The sequence below is a fragment of the Camelus dromedarius genome, chromosome 17 (assembly GCF_036321535.1).
Source record: "Camelus dromedarius isolate mCamDro1 chromosome 17, mCamDro1.pat, whole genome shotgun sequence".
Taxonomy (NCBI): Eukaryota; Metazoa; Chordata; class Mammalia; order Artiodactyla; family Camelidae; genus Camelus; species Camelus dromedarius.
The window spans coordinates 33,073,662-33,086,874 of record NC_087452.1 but is presented as its reverse complement, the minus strand read 5'-3'; the positions used below and the strand labels follow the sequence as shown (position 1 = coordinate 33,086,874).

The window sequence follows — 13,213 nt, the reverse complement described above, 5'->3', positions numbered from 1 at the left end:
AGGTTTGAGTGTGCGGACACACGTGCCGCATCCCCCAACCCTTTCATAACCAAATCCCAAGCTCCCTTTGCCATAGGCCCTGGGTGAGCCACACTGATTTTGCCTCTTCCCTGGCTTATGATTCTGATTTCCACTTTCAGGTCTTTGTCAAGAGAGTTCCCTCTGTTTCCAAGATACACCTTCCCCTCCTTTCTACCCAGGACACTTCTGCCTATGTGAGAGTCCAGGGGTTGGCAAACTGGGGCCCATGGGCCACATCCGGCCTGCTGCATGTTACTCTACTGCTGTGAGCAAAGAATGACTTTTACATTTTCAAATGGTTGACAAAGAGGCATTCAATTTCATGACATTTAAAAATTATCTGAAATTCAAACTTCAGTATCCACAAATAAAATTGTATTGGAACATAGCCATACCCATTTATTTATGTTTACTCTGTGGCTGTTTTCTCAATACAGCAGCAGAGCTGAGTATGAGTATGAGTATTTGGGCTCGTAGAGCCTAAAATATTCATAGTCTGGCCCTTTATAGAAAGTTTGCCAATCCCAGCTCTAGACCCAAGGTCACTTCCTCTGGGAGCCTTCCCTGACCGCCTGAGCTCCGAGGACTCCGTGGAGGTGTGGCACTCCCCATTAGTCTCTGCTGAGTCTGCCTTGGGTCCACATGGGAGGGCAGTGCAGGGCAGATGGGCAGGTAGACACTCACCGTGTAGTTGGGAGTCAGCCTCTTGATGTCATTCAGAGCCACATCGATGCCCATCACGCCCAAGATCAGCTGGTTCTGGAAGCAGAGGCATGGGGGTCTGCAGTGGGCTCGGTTCCAGGGGGGTGAAGCCCTTCCCAGCCCTTGACGCCCAGGGCCTCAAGCTGCTCTCACGAGTAGCTGCCCCTGTCCAGTTTGCAGGCCTGCCAATCCATTCTCCACCCCAGACCTGCGACAGGCATGCCCAAACCTCCCGGGCATGCCTAGCCCTTCCCAAGTGGGGGAACCTCACCTTCTTTTCCCCAGGGCCATCCTGTGTCAGGTTGAAAACAGGGAGTGTCCCTGTCACCACCAACCCCAGCCCCTGAAGGGAGAGGAGGAGGATGGGTCAGACTCCTGTGGCCAGCCATGCCCCCACCCTGAGTGTTCAGAGCAGGGGCACAGGGACAGGTCACCTCTCTTTCTCTTCTGTTTGGTTTATCCCCATAAGGGGGCCTTCATGGGACTTCACCCTGTGGGCACATCCTGGGGGAAGGTTGCCAGCCCCATCCCTTCCTTGCCCAGAGGCCTTACCAGCGCATCCTCATACACGTTGGTCCACTGCACCTGCTTGGCCTCCTTGCCTGCCAGCACCATGGGCCTGCCCAATACATCTAGATATTCCTGGGGAGGGGACGGGGGTGGGAGTCAGGAGTCAGCCTCTCCCACTGTACCTTCCCTGTTCCATTTCTCCATGTGCCAGCATGCCACCAGGGGGCGCTCTCACCCCACAGCAGCCCATTGTCCCCAATGTTACCCGAGAAGAAAGGAAAAGGGGCTGGGAGGAGGGAGCCCCCCCCCTCCAGTCTCACCTGCGTGTTGATGCGGATGGCGCCGATGGAAGGGATCTCAAAATAATAACCTATGAAGGGAGGGGAGACAGAGGTGGGCCTGTGATCCACGGCACAGGGGGCCCTGTACCCTGGAGTGTATCTGCAGCCCTGACTTGTCCCTCAGGCCCCCTCTTTTTGGTGTCATTTCCCCTGAACTCATGTCCCTTTAGTGCTTCCTGGCATTACCCTATCAATGGGACCAATGCCATGGAAGGGGCCATGAGTGTGGGAATGGAAGGAAGCAGAGCTGAGGTGCAAGGAGAAGCCTGAGGCCTGAAGTCCCTCATTCTAGGATGGCAGTGACATTCATAGTCCACCTGGGGGCTAGGCTCAAATGCACGGAGAGACAGACTGATCAGCAAGCAGACACAGGAGCAGACAAGCTGGGAGACAGATGAACAACGGACAGTTGGACAGATGGGCAGAAAGATGCTCAGATGGACAAGTTAGCCAGATAAGAGATGGACAGTCACATATATGGAAAGACAGACAGGCAGTGGATGAACAAGCAACTGGAAAGCTGGACATATGGAAGGACAGGTGGACAACCAACCCAATGGACAGCAGGTCATGGCAGGGAGGCCCAGCGGCAGTGATGCCCAGACAAGGTACCTTTGTTGGCGCAGGCCATCCACTGCAGGGGTGTGACGTCGTAGTTGTGCTGCCCCACGGAGAAAGTAAATACGCGCACCTGTTTGGGGCTTGAGGTTACCGCTGCTGCTGCCAGAGGACAGCCCTCCCCTGTACCAGGCCGAGTCAGGGCAGCCCCCACCTGGGCTGAGCCTCACCGTCCGGTTGGGCCAATTGTACTTCTCAAAGACGTCCTGCACGCGGTCCTCGCCACCATCCGTGAACATCATGATCATCTTATTGCAGTTGGCACGAGTGATGTTGGACTGGGCAGGAGTAGGTATGGGGTCAGGCAGCTCTTGGCCCCTCCCCGGTCTAGGGCTGGGTCTCTTTTTCTTGGGTGGGCCTGGCCCTCTGGCCCTCCCTTCCACCCCCAGCAGACGGTGCTCTGCCCAACCTGCCTGTTGGTGCGCTATCAGGGCCATCTGTCTTGACTTCCCTGGTGTCACGGAGCCTGGGCCCTCGCTTGTCCCCAGCCGCCCACTCGCCTACCCAGGGGGCTCACATTCTGCAGCTGGTCGAAGGCATACTCAAAGCCGGCCTTGTAGCCTGTGGTGCCCTTGGCCACCATGCCCTGCACAGCCTCCTTGAACACCTTCTTGTTACGCACGTTGGCCTGTACCAAGTGTGTGAAGCATGACACTGGCTGTGCCTTTTCATTGAACTGTGGGGACAGTGAAGGTGGTGAGTGGCCTCAGGCTGGCCTGGGCAGGCAGCTGTTACCTGGGGCGGGTGGGGGTGACCCGCCTGCCACCCTTGGCACTCACGGAGGCCACGTTCACGTAGTCATCATCGGAAAGCGTGTCCAGCATCTCACAGACGGACGTCTTCATTAGCTTCAGGGTCAAGCCGCTCACGCTGCCACTCCTGGGGAGGGTGGGTCATAAAGGTGCAGGTAGGCCTCAGGTGTTCAGCTGTTCCCCCATGATGTTCCCGGGCAGCAGATTCTGTCCCTAGCCCCGGCCCCACCCCACTGGCCAGTATTGCTCACTCACACATCCACGATGATGACCATGTCCTTGGGCGACGAGGCCCCCTGGATATACCTGCCCAGGAGAAGCTTCAGTTAGGGCCAGCCTCACTGGGACCCTGTGGGTCCTTCCTGCCTTCACCCACATACTGATTCAATGCGTTTCTATTGAGCAGACCTTGCATGGGCCAGACAGGGTCCACGTTTAATAAAATAGTCCTTGCCCATGACATGAGTGACCTGGTCTAATACATTAACAACCCCAAGGAAGGGTAAGCAGGTAACTCAAAGAGAGTAGGCAGAAGGCATGTTCCATGGCCTCAGTGGCTTGTCATTTCCCCTTTCCTGGGTTGAGACCCCAAGGGCAGAGTCCCAGCTGTGTATGGGACTGAACAGGTGGCAGAGGAGGCAGCCACCGGGTACTGGAGGAGAGGCAGAGCAGAGGGAAGGGGTGTCCGGGCTCAGATGTGTATGGCAGGGGCTGGCCAACCCCACAGAGGATACATCTACCCTGGGGAAACCCCCTGGCCCACTCCCTTGGTCCCGAGGGGGTGGAGTGCCAGGCTGTGGATGGGGGGCAGAGGCAGCTGGGAGGCCTGCCTGGGTGATGCGATCCATTTTCCAGTGGCAACGATGTGTGAAATGAAAATTGGATAGAGCTGGCTGCGCCCTGCTCAGAGGCCTGGATATCGGGAGGGAGGGGAGCAGACGGGAAAGGTGGGAGAGCTGAGGGGGTGTCCCTGCCCAGCCCCTCCTTGCTCGCTCACCAGGGTCTCCTTCGGACATCGTACAGGTCGATTTTCTTGGGGGCTCGCCACGGGGTGGCTGTGGGAGGAAAGGAGGTGAGGGGGCAGGGAAGGGCCCGGCCCTGGTAGCAGACATTGCAGCAGTGGCCAGGGCACCCGCCACCGACACGGTGACCATCCGGCCCCACACGCCACAGAATGAGTGGGCTGGGAGATGGAGGAGGGTGGGGTGCTGAGCGGACTCTGGAGACGGGCCGGTGCCCACCTGGATAGTAGCGAGTGACTCCCGTGGCGCTGCCGAAGACCTGCCACAGCAGCGTGGGGTCCTGTCTGCGATTCTCGATGAACACATTTTCCAGAGCCTCTGTCCAGTTGAGCTCATTGAGGATGACGGTGGCTAGTAGGGGAAGCAGGGGGTGGGGTAGGCTGCTTCCCTGCTGAACCTCATCCCAATGACACCCAGGCATGTGCCTCCCACTAGAAAAGCCTCACCTGCTCTCTGCCTCCCAGACTCTCCCTCACTTCCCAGGGCTCAGCTGGGGCTGCACCAGCTGCTCCAGGAAGACATCCTGATCCTCACTCCCTCCCAAGTCATTGAAGAGACAGCTCAGCCTACCCTTCAGCCAGGCCCCATGTGATCAGGCAGGGCAGCTGTGGCCCCTGGAGAAGGGCCACCCAGGTGGCAGGGAGCTATGAGCTGGGATGCCCATCCAACACGCCGCCTGAAGCTTGCGGCTGGTCCCCTGGGAGCTCACCCACTCAGCATGCACTCCGGGCCACAGCCACAAGAAAGCAATTAAGGGCCCGATGATGGGGTTGGAATTATTCAGCTATTAAGGTACCTGATAAGCTGGAAGCCACTCAGCTCCATGATTAATCAACTGGGGCCAGGAGCAGGCAGGGGTGGGGGCGGGGGCTCTTGGAGGGGCAGGGGCTGTGCCATGATCTTGCTCCAACACTGGCACATGCACTTGCGGGCACACACACACACACAAACACACAAACAGCCTGCACTTTTATACTGTATGCAGGTATACAATAGGTATATACCTGCATCTAACCTCCGTGTTTCCAGCCAGATGTGTCATTCCCCTCACCCCTAAACCTACCGCGCAGCAGTTTGACTGCTGCCATGGGTCCAGGGGCACATGCATTCATACCTACACGCCACCCTACCCCTACAGGAGGACACCAATGGTCCTGCTTTCATAACCCTCACCAGTTACCCCCACCCTCATTCTCCCCCAACCTCTGTGGCTGCACATATGTGATGCCTTGGGAGCCCCACCCTCACGCACACTCAGAGAGCAAGGCTTTTCTCAGATGGATGGACTCCATCCTGCAGATCTCTCAACCCAGGCAGAGACTTGGGATGGCTTAAGCAGTAAACCTCGCACACTCCCCAATGTGTGCATGTGGCACATGTTCTGGAATGTACAGTGTACCTGTCCCTCATGTGGGACACAGGAAAAACAGCAGGAGTTGGACATCTACTACTGCCAGGCCTCTGTACTTCACTTCCTCCCCAGGGGCTCCTTCTTCCTCTAATTTCTTCCCACTCCTTTCTTGCCAAGTGGAGCCCTGGTGGCATTACTTCCCTCCCAATGATCCCTATCAAAGGTTCACGCCCGCAGTGAGAACCAGATGAACCAGAGAATGTCTTCCAAAAGCTCTGCACCTCCAAACACTGAAATCTTCAGAGCAGATGAAGAACTGTGATTTAAGATACAAATGCTCCAGGTTCGGCCCACAGCCTAGGGGGCACCAACACATTCCTGGGCATTCTTCCCCCGATCCTTTTCCTCCAGAGTGTTGGGCCTCTGTCTTGTCTGCTGCCTAAGCCTCCCCCTTTTGCTCTCACTGCCTTTTCTCTGTCCCTGCAGCTTCCCTTAACTGACCATAATGTGAAAACAAAACACATTTCTAGCATTGGCTGTGCCTATTGAACAATATGTTACGGTCCTGTTCCTAATTTAGAAACGTAGTGAGTTGTACAATTTCTATTTTTCTCTTTAAGGAAAAAGCAAAGTCAGGCTCTCAAATGTTTCACGCAGTACTGTCTGCCCTGGGAGAGTCCACCTGGCAGGTCCTACGCTTAACTGGACCTCAGTTTCCCCATCTGCACAATGACAGGCTTGGAACAGACAGACCATCCTGGAAGCCCCTCTAGCTGCTGGCAGAGGGGTGTTCCTAGCCTAGGTCAAGGGCCAAGAGCTGGCTGGGCTGGCCCTGCAGGTATCCATGACCACATGCACACACACGCATTCCCTGCAGAACATACTTGTGACCCCCCCACTCCTGGAAAGGGGCTGCTACTCAGTCCCGTGTGCACATACCCACACCACGTGCCCAAACTCTCAGATCACGCTGAGCTGGGAAACGGGGACTATGCCCCCTCAGGCAGGCGATTACAGATTTAATTAAAAGTGACACAGTAAATAAAAAACATGTAAAATGTAATTTGTGTGGGTAGCGAGGGGTGACTGGGGAGGGCGGTGTGGCTCCTGTTTTAATTAGTGTGCTTGCCTTTGATAGTGCCCCTCGACTGGCTCAGGCAGGTGGCCTTGGGTGGCCTTTGGAAGGGGTGGGTGGGGGGCATCCACCCTCACCCCTGCCTGAGGCTGCCCAGAAGGCCTGGATGACCCTAAGGGTGGAGGAGGCCTCCCTGAGGACCCTGGAGGATTCCCTGCATCCTGAAGACCACCCAGAAGCTCTGGAACCTTTGCTCCAAGAATCCCCACCCACCGGGCCCCTTGGATTCTGAGGCTATCCGATAGGTGCCCACAGAATTATGTCGGAACCAAGAGACCTCAGGGACTTAAATTTTTCTCCTGAAGTTCCCTATTCAGTGTTTGACTCTTGGCCTCCTCTCCCTACACTTCCCAAGTTCTTCAGGAAGTTCATCTTCATGTCTGACTTAAATCCTTCTAGCTGTAGTGAACTGGTTTCCCCTATGTGCAAAGCTGCCCTGTCCCTGGAGCTTGGAATCTCAACCACCCTCTACCCAATCCCCCTGTCCCCCATCTTCACCTCCCTCTGCCCACCAAGGACAAGGAGAGAGGTGTTACAGGGTTGATGTCTGTGAGTGAAGAGTTGCTTCCTGCCCCCCCGACCTTGTGTCCATCTGGTGTGGTAGGTCCTCAACCATTCCCAGATGGTGCCAGGGAATGGGGAGAGTGAGGAAGAGCTGCTTTGGGGACAGGTGGAGACTTGGCCCAGCATGTGGGGGGACAGTTGTGTGCAAGCATTCGTGTGGGCACGTGTGTACACAGGAGACCATGCATGTGTAGGGATGAGAAGTTTGGCTTGCTGGGCCTGAGAGTGGTTTGATGCCTGCGAGTGAGCGAGTCTGAGAAGTGGGCATGTGTGACCTTGGGTGTAGGGGGCTGAAGGTGGATGGCACTGGCTGGGCATCTGGGACCCAGCAATGCCTGGGTAGTGGGCCTTGTCCTCATGGTCGGGGGTGGGGGAGGGCTGCTCCCGATCATGCTGCAGACTCACAGCCTTTGTAGATGTCCGTGGGGATCTGCACGGCTGTATAGGAATAGTTGACCTTGTTCTTGAAGTTTGAGTCCTCAATGAAGTCCAGCCTTAGGGTGCTGGCCTTGGACCCCTTTTCGACATCCTCACTCTCAGGATCGTCCTGCAGAAAGGGATCCCCCAATTATGGCAGTGTCAGGGCTGGGAAATGGTGGAGAGGGGTTGGACAGAACTGCAGGCAGGGGAACCAGGGTCTAGGAGATAGGGGCATCTCAGAATCAGAGACTACTGCAGTCAGAGACAAAGAGAAAGATGGAAAGACACAGGGACAGAGGGACACGGGGACACAGGGTATAGACCTCTTGCCCAGGAGGCCTGTGACTCCCACCTGCCCTACCCACACCACCCACCACCCTCACATTTGCTAAACCCAAATTCCAAAACAGCAAGCAAACCAACCCCTTCCCCACATCCTTGTTGGGGGAGTTAGGTTTATTTATTGACTTGTTTTTTGCTGGAGGTGCTGGGGATTGAACCCAGACCCTTGTGCATGCTAGGCATGCACTCTACCACTGAACTATGCCCAGCTCCCCCCTTCCCCACATCCTTGAAAACCAACTTTCAGTGAAAGAGACAAATCTTGGAGCCAGTGAGAACACCTGCTTACAGGGACATGCCTGTGTAATCACAGGGCAGCCTCGGCACCCCTTCCCAGGAGCCTACAGACCTATGCCCCCCAACTTGGCCCCACCCATCTCTTGCACGGGGTTCCTCTGGCACCAGGGAGAGGACCCTAGCCCCGTCTGGGGGAGGGGCATCACCTCCTGCTGCCGGGTGGCTCTAGGGGCTGAGCTGGGGCGGGGTGAGTCCTGGGAGCTTGGCTCCAGTAGGGGCCAGCATTGAGACCAGGCAACCTCCAGAGGGAGGGTCTGCGGCGCCTGCTAGCAGCAGGACTATAAAGGCCCCCTTTGACTTTCTAAAATGAGCTGCAGCCGCCTGACAGGTGCCAATTATGGCATCTCTCGGCCGGGCAGGCTGGGCATGCGCTGTGCGCCCCCGCCCACTACCACAGGCTGGCAGGAGTAGGTCTGCGACTACAGAGTTGATGCCGCAGCCAAGAGGGGGTGGGCAGGCACGAGTGCAGGTGTGCAAGGGAGGAGGGAAGATGGAGGTAGACAGTGAAGGGGAAGACAGGGAAAAGCCAGATGGGGAGGCAAGGAGAGACGGAGACCAAGGCAGGGCAGGGGCAAAGCTGGGGGGCTTCATGTCCTGGGAGGAGGGAATGTCAGCAGCTGAAGCACCTTCACACTCCCTCACTGCCCCTCAACGACCCCATGACCACTTTCAGCACAAAGCTCAGCTCATTTCCTCTCCTTCGTGGATGTCGTGACAGCCAACCCCACTGCTCACTGGGTCCTGGGCACACCCATCATGTTCCTGCCTACAGGCGTTCGCCCAGGCTGTGTCTCGTCTGGGGAAAGGGTGATTGTGCCTCCCCATTCAGCCAGCTGTGCTTTCCCCACCCCGGCTGGATTGGGGGCGGTGAAGCCGTTGGCCTGTGTTGGGGTTGGCAAGGCTCTAAAGGGCCTGCTGCAAACACTCTTCATCTCTTCAAGGGTAGGTTTTTGAACACCAAATCCAAGCCATCCGCTGCCTTTCCGTTGTCCCTCACCCAGTGTGCCACCCTCTGCCCACCTCAGCACACCCTAGGAGGACCTTCAGAAGCTTCTGGATGCTCTGTAAAGCCAGGGAAGGCAGCTACCCAGCATGGAGACCAGAGCGGGGAGCTGGCCACCTCCGAGGCATGAGGCACTCACGTTCTGTTGTGAGGAGGGGGAGATGCGGGAGAAGAAAGCCCCCGAAATGTCAGTGGCAGATGAAGGGCGCTGGAAAATTTAATCTCCCAACTTTCCCAACTAATGTGACATTTGGATTCTGTTCTGATAAGCTATCAGCTGGCGAACTTTTTCCTTCCTTCTCCCCCCCCCCCCACCTTCTGGCTGGTAATTTAAAAGTAAATGGTCTAGAAAGATCTCTAACTGTACCTCTGGCAAAGATTAAAAAAACAAAACAACACAACACAACAAGCAGGAGAGCTGGTGAATGTGCGCATGCTGATATTTATACCAGAGCTGGGAGGGTCGGGCTTTTGACCTAACTGACCCTAGCCCAGCCCTACCTGGGGTGAATCTCCCTCCCTGGGTAGTCCCTAGTCTCCCAGCAGCTGGGGGCAGGGAATCAGAGATTTAGAGCCAGCGGCTGGGGGCTGCTGGGAGCAGGGATTTTGGTGTCCTGGTAGGGGGCCAGGCAAAAGACTGGCTGAGGAGCCCCTCAGTGCCACCCTCAAGCCCAGGGACTTTGCACGGTGGGCAACCGCAGTCTCCTGGTTTATATTTAATGCACTGATTGCTAAAATTACAGCCCGCTGCCGAGGGGGGTAAGGAATTAGATTCAGGGTCTAATTAAAGGTTCGCTCTTCATTTGAATTTCAGATTCCAGCTTTAATTTTAGCAACTTCTCTGGGAGCCACGGAGGCTCAGCCAAGGGGGAAGCACACCTGCTTTAGCCCCTCCACTCCTCCTCCTCGGGTCTCCTTCCCGGCTGCCCTCCTAAAGGCTCACCCAGGCCAGCCTGATGCCACAGACCCTCTGCAGGTGTCCCTTCCTGTCTGCTCACCTCCTGGTGCCACTGGATACCTCCTGTTCACCACAGGAAATCCCCAGGTCAATAGGCTGGGGAGTAGAAGTCTCGATTTGGGGTCTCCTGCACCAACCAGCACAGGTGGGACCCCAGAGACTGAGTTGTGACACCTCTGTTTACAAAGGAGATAGTCATGTTCAACTACTTTTGCTTCAAAGTTGGCAGATGAACTTGGAACTTTACAGCTTCGCCAAACACTGTCCATTCCACATGCCCTGCATCCTCAGACACTCTTGTCTCCTCTGTAGGCCTCCTCCCACCCAAATGGTCACATATTTTTCATGTGAGTCCTCTGGTAATAGGGACCTCTCTATGTCACAGGGCCACCCAAGCAGACATGAGCTAGTCAATGATGTAGAGGCAGAAGAGCAGGGTTAGCTCTGGGTTCTCCGGTCCCAGCACTACCACTTCCGGGGTGGTGACCCCTGATGAGCCAGAGCCCTCTCCTCCATTTGAGGGCACAGGGACTGGGCTGCCTCTACAGCGTGGGTGAGACTGACTAAGCTCAGGGCCAACACTAATTGTGGGCCCAGGCTGTGGGATGGTCAGCACACTGAAGCCGCTTTCCCCACACCACAGGGAAGGGTAGCTGCACTGACCTGAGACACACCTGCATCCCAGCCCTGCCTGCCTGCCTCCAGGAAGCCCTCCCCACGTGCTCCCTCTCTCCTCTACTCTTGCAGCACTCAGCATCCCTCTGTCCTCCCAGTGTGGGCACTTGAACTGATGTGGGGAGGAGGTCCAAGCACCTCACCACCCTGCCCAGGAATGGGCTGGGCCAACCCTAAACCGTGCAGTGAAGCTGTGCCCCTTGGTGCCACAGAGACAGCCCTGGAGGGGTCAGGGCCTCTAGGGAGTTGTGGGAGGTGTAGGGTGGGGACCTGTGCCACCAACAACTCTGCAGGGCCAAACTCAGAATGCTGAAGAGGGCTGGGTCCTAACACTCATTTTACAGCGGAGGCCATTAGGTCCCAGAGATGGGGTGTGGCTCTGGCAGCTCCCCCTCCCCCAGTGTAGGTGGGGACACTTACCAGCTCAGCATCAGCCTTGGCATCATAGTATATGATGTCTTCCTCCTGGTGGGGGAGAGAGGCCTCAACACTCATGGTCTCCTGAGGTGCAGCCAGGACCCCTAGCTCCAAGGCCTGGAACAGCCCCCCAGATTGCTCTGGGGCAGAGACTCCCCCCTCCCCTTTCCAGAGCTGCCATCCAGGAAGGGCTGGATGAGTCAGGCTGGGGATGCCCCACCCCCACCCCAGCCAGACCATCCTCAGGGATCCTCACAGGCTCCAGGGGGATGTAGTACCCTGGTTGGGTTGTGATCCCCTGGGCTCCCCGATGCCAGGACCAGGGTCTCTGCACTGCAGCCCTGTTGGGAGGAAGGGTCAGAGCCAGCCTGGTACAGCTGAAGCAGTACCAATGGGGAAGTGAGAAGATCGAAAAATAGAGCCGAGTCTGGGAAAGAGTGAAATAATGACTCGACACCGCATCTTCCAATTTTTTCTATTAAAAAGCCTGCTCATTACGGGCATGTACTTATTAATTATCTGTGATTTGTTGTGAAATGCAAGGGGGTTTACACAACAGGAGCGGGAGAAAACAAAGCCCGGCCCCCGCGCCTGCCTCCCGGCCCTCGCCTGCCTATGCTAGCGCCGCCTGTACTGGCCTCGCCCGCCTGCCCGCCGCCTGGGTTCTCGGCCATCTGCATGTCATAATCACCGGCCACCCCGGGGACCCGTAACACAAACGGGCTAATTTCATGTTTAATGATCTTTAATCAGAACTGAGCACAGCTGACAGAGGCCGCCAGAAGGTAAGTCTGGTGCCATCAGGTGCCATCCACTCAGGAGGGGCCACCCCACCCCTGCCTCGACAGGCCGTAGGGCCAGGACACGAGATAGGGCCACTGTCCAAGTCACCCTCTGCTGGTGCTCCTCGGCCCTGTTTTGTGCAGCAAAACCCTGCAGCGTGGCCCTGGCAGCCCGTCATTCACCTGTTTCTTTGTGGTCTGAAAATGGGGGTGATGATAAGTGTGCCCCCAAGGGTGTGGCTGTAAAACAGCAAGCACAGAGCCAGCACTTACTCCTTGCTGGGCAGAAGTCACCTTGGCCACCCCTTACCTGGGTCTGACTGGGTGCCATTTGCTGTGTGACCTCAAGGCTGCACTGTTCCCTCTCTGAGCTCAGGCTCCTCATGCTTCAGGGAGGGGCTTAACCTTGGTGACGGTCCAGGTGCTGGGTCTGAGGCCATGGTTTGAGGTGGTTGGTACTGGGGCTTGTTGTGGGTTGTCTCCCACCTGAGGTCTGGGGGTATAGGCCACTGGCTGGACCTGCAGGCAGAGTCCAAGCATTCTAGAACATTGACTACATGCCCGGCACCATGCCTGGGTAAGACCACAACCTCCTGCTGAATGAAAGACCAAAGGCGAGGTGACAGTTCCAGTCCTCTGAGGCATCTGCCGTTCTAGAACCTTGCAACAGCCCTGTGACCCCGTTATACAGATGGGGACACTGGCAGGGATTAAAAAGGCATCACACCCTGGCTCCAACCTGCCTTCCTGACTCATCTCCCACCCCTCCCACACCTGCCCACTCACCAGTCCAGACAGACTGGTACTCAGGTGGGCCCGGGGTTGAGAGCCGGGGCCAGGGCCCAGGCTCCGGGGTGCTCGGCCTTTCTCTGGGCCCAGCTCTGACCAAAGCGCGTAATGAAAGCTGACATTACATCAAACACAATAAGGAGTTTCGGTTGATGAAGATCATTCCTGAACACACAAACCCATTAAACCGAGGGGAAGAAATATCAATTCAACACACTCGCTGGCGAAAAGAAAATGTGATTTGTTATCTAAAAGGGGGTTATAAACACGGCTCTGATGCTCTTTCCCTCCATAATGAAAACAGGCAGGCACAGTGGGAGGACTGCAGATTAGAACATGGGGCTTCACTCACCGACTTTTTAGGCAAACCTTCTGCAAGGATGGAAAAGGGCATGGGTGGGGGTCGCTCAGTCTAGGCCTCCAGAGTGACCCGCACAGGCTGTGGCTGGGTCCTGCCTGACCGGGGCTGTCCCTTGGAGACACCTGTCATTCACTTGGGCCATCCCTCCAGCTG

General features: G+C 56.5%; 1 protein-coding gene across 8 annotated transcripts in view; it reads right to left on the bottom strand.

Annotated features, from left to right (window-relative positions):
* CACNA2D2 (calcium voltage-gated channel auxiliary subunit alpha2delta 2) overlaps positions 1–13,213 on the bottom strand; it is a 136,945-nt gene that overhangs the window by 13,482 nt on the left and 110,250 nt on the right. For all 8 annotated transcript variants that reach the window (XM_064496507.1, XM_064496512.1, XM_064496508.1 and 5 more), the window contains exons 5-17: positions 11,132–11,176; positions 7,422–7,563; positions 4,186–4,317; positions 3,942–3,999; positions 3,200–3,250; positions 2,972–3,071; positions 2,710–2,868; positions 2,363–2,470; positions 2,187–2,265; positions 1,554–1,603; positions 1,276–1,365; positions 995–1,066; positions 706–780 (exon numbers count right to left, since the gene is read on the bottom strand). In XM_064496507.1, coding sequence (XP_064352577.1) covers positions 706–780; positions 995–1,066; positions 1,276–1,365; positions 1,554–1,603; positions 2,187–2,265; positions 2,363–2,470; positions 2,710–2,868; positions 2,972–3,071; positions 3,200–3,250; positions 3,942–3,999; positions 4,186–4,317; positions 7,422–7,563; positions 11,132–11,176 — 1,161 coding nt within the window. The remainder of the gene's footprint in view (positions 1–705; positions 781–994; positions 1,067–1,275; positions 1,366–1,553; positions 1,604–2,186; positions 2,266–2,362; positions 2,471–2,709; positions 2,869–2,971; positions 3,072–3,199; positions 3,251–3,941; positions 4,000–4,185; positions 4,318–7,421; positions 7,564–11,131; positions 11,177–13,213) is intronic.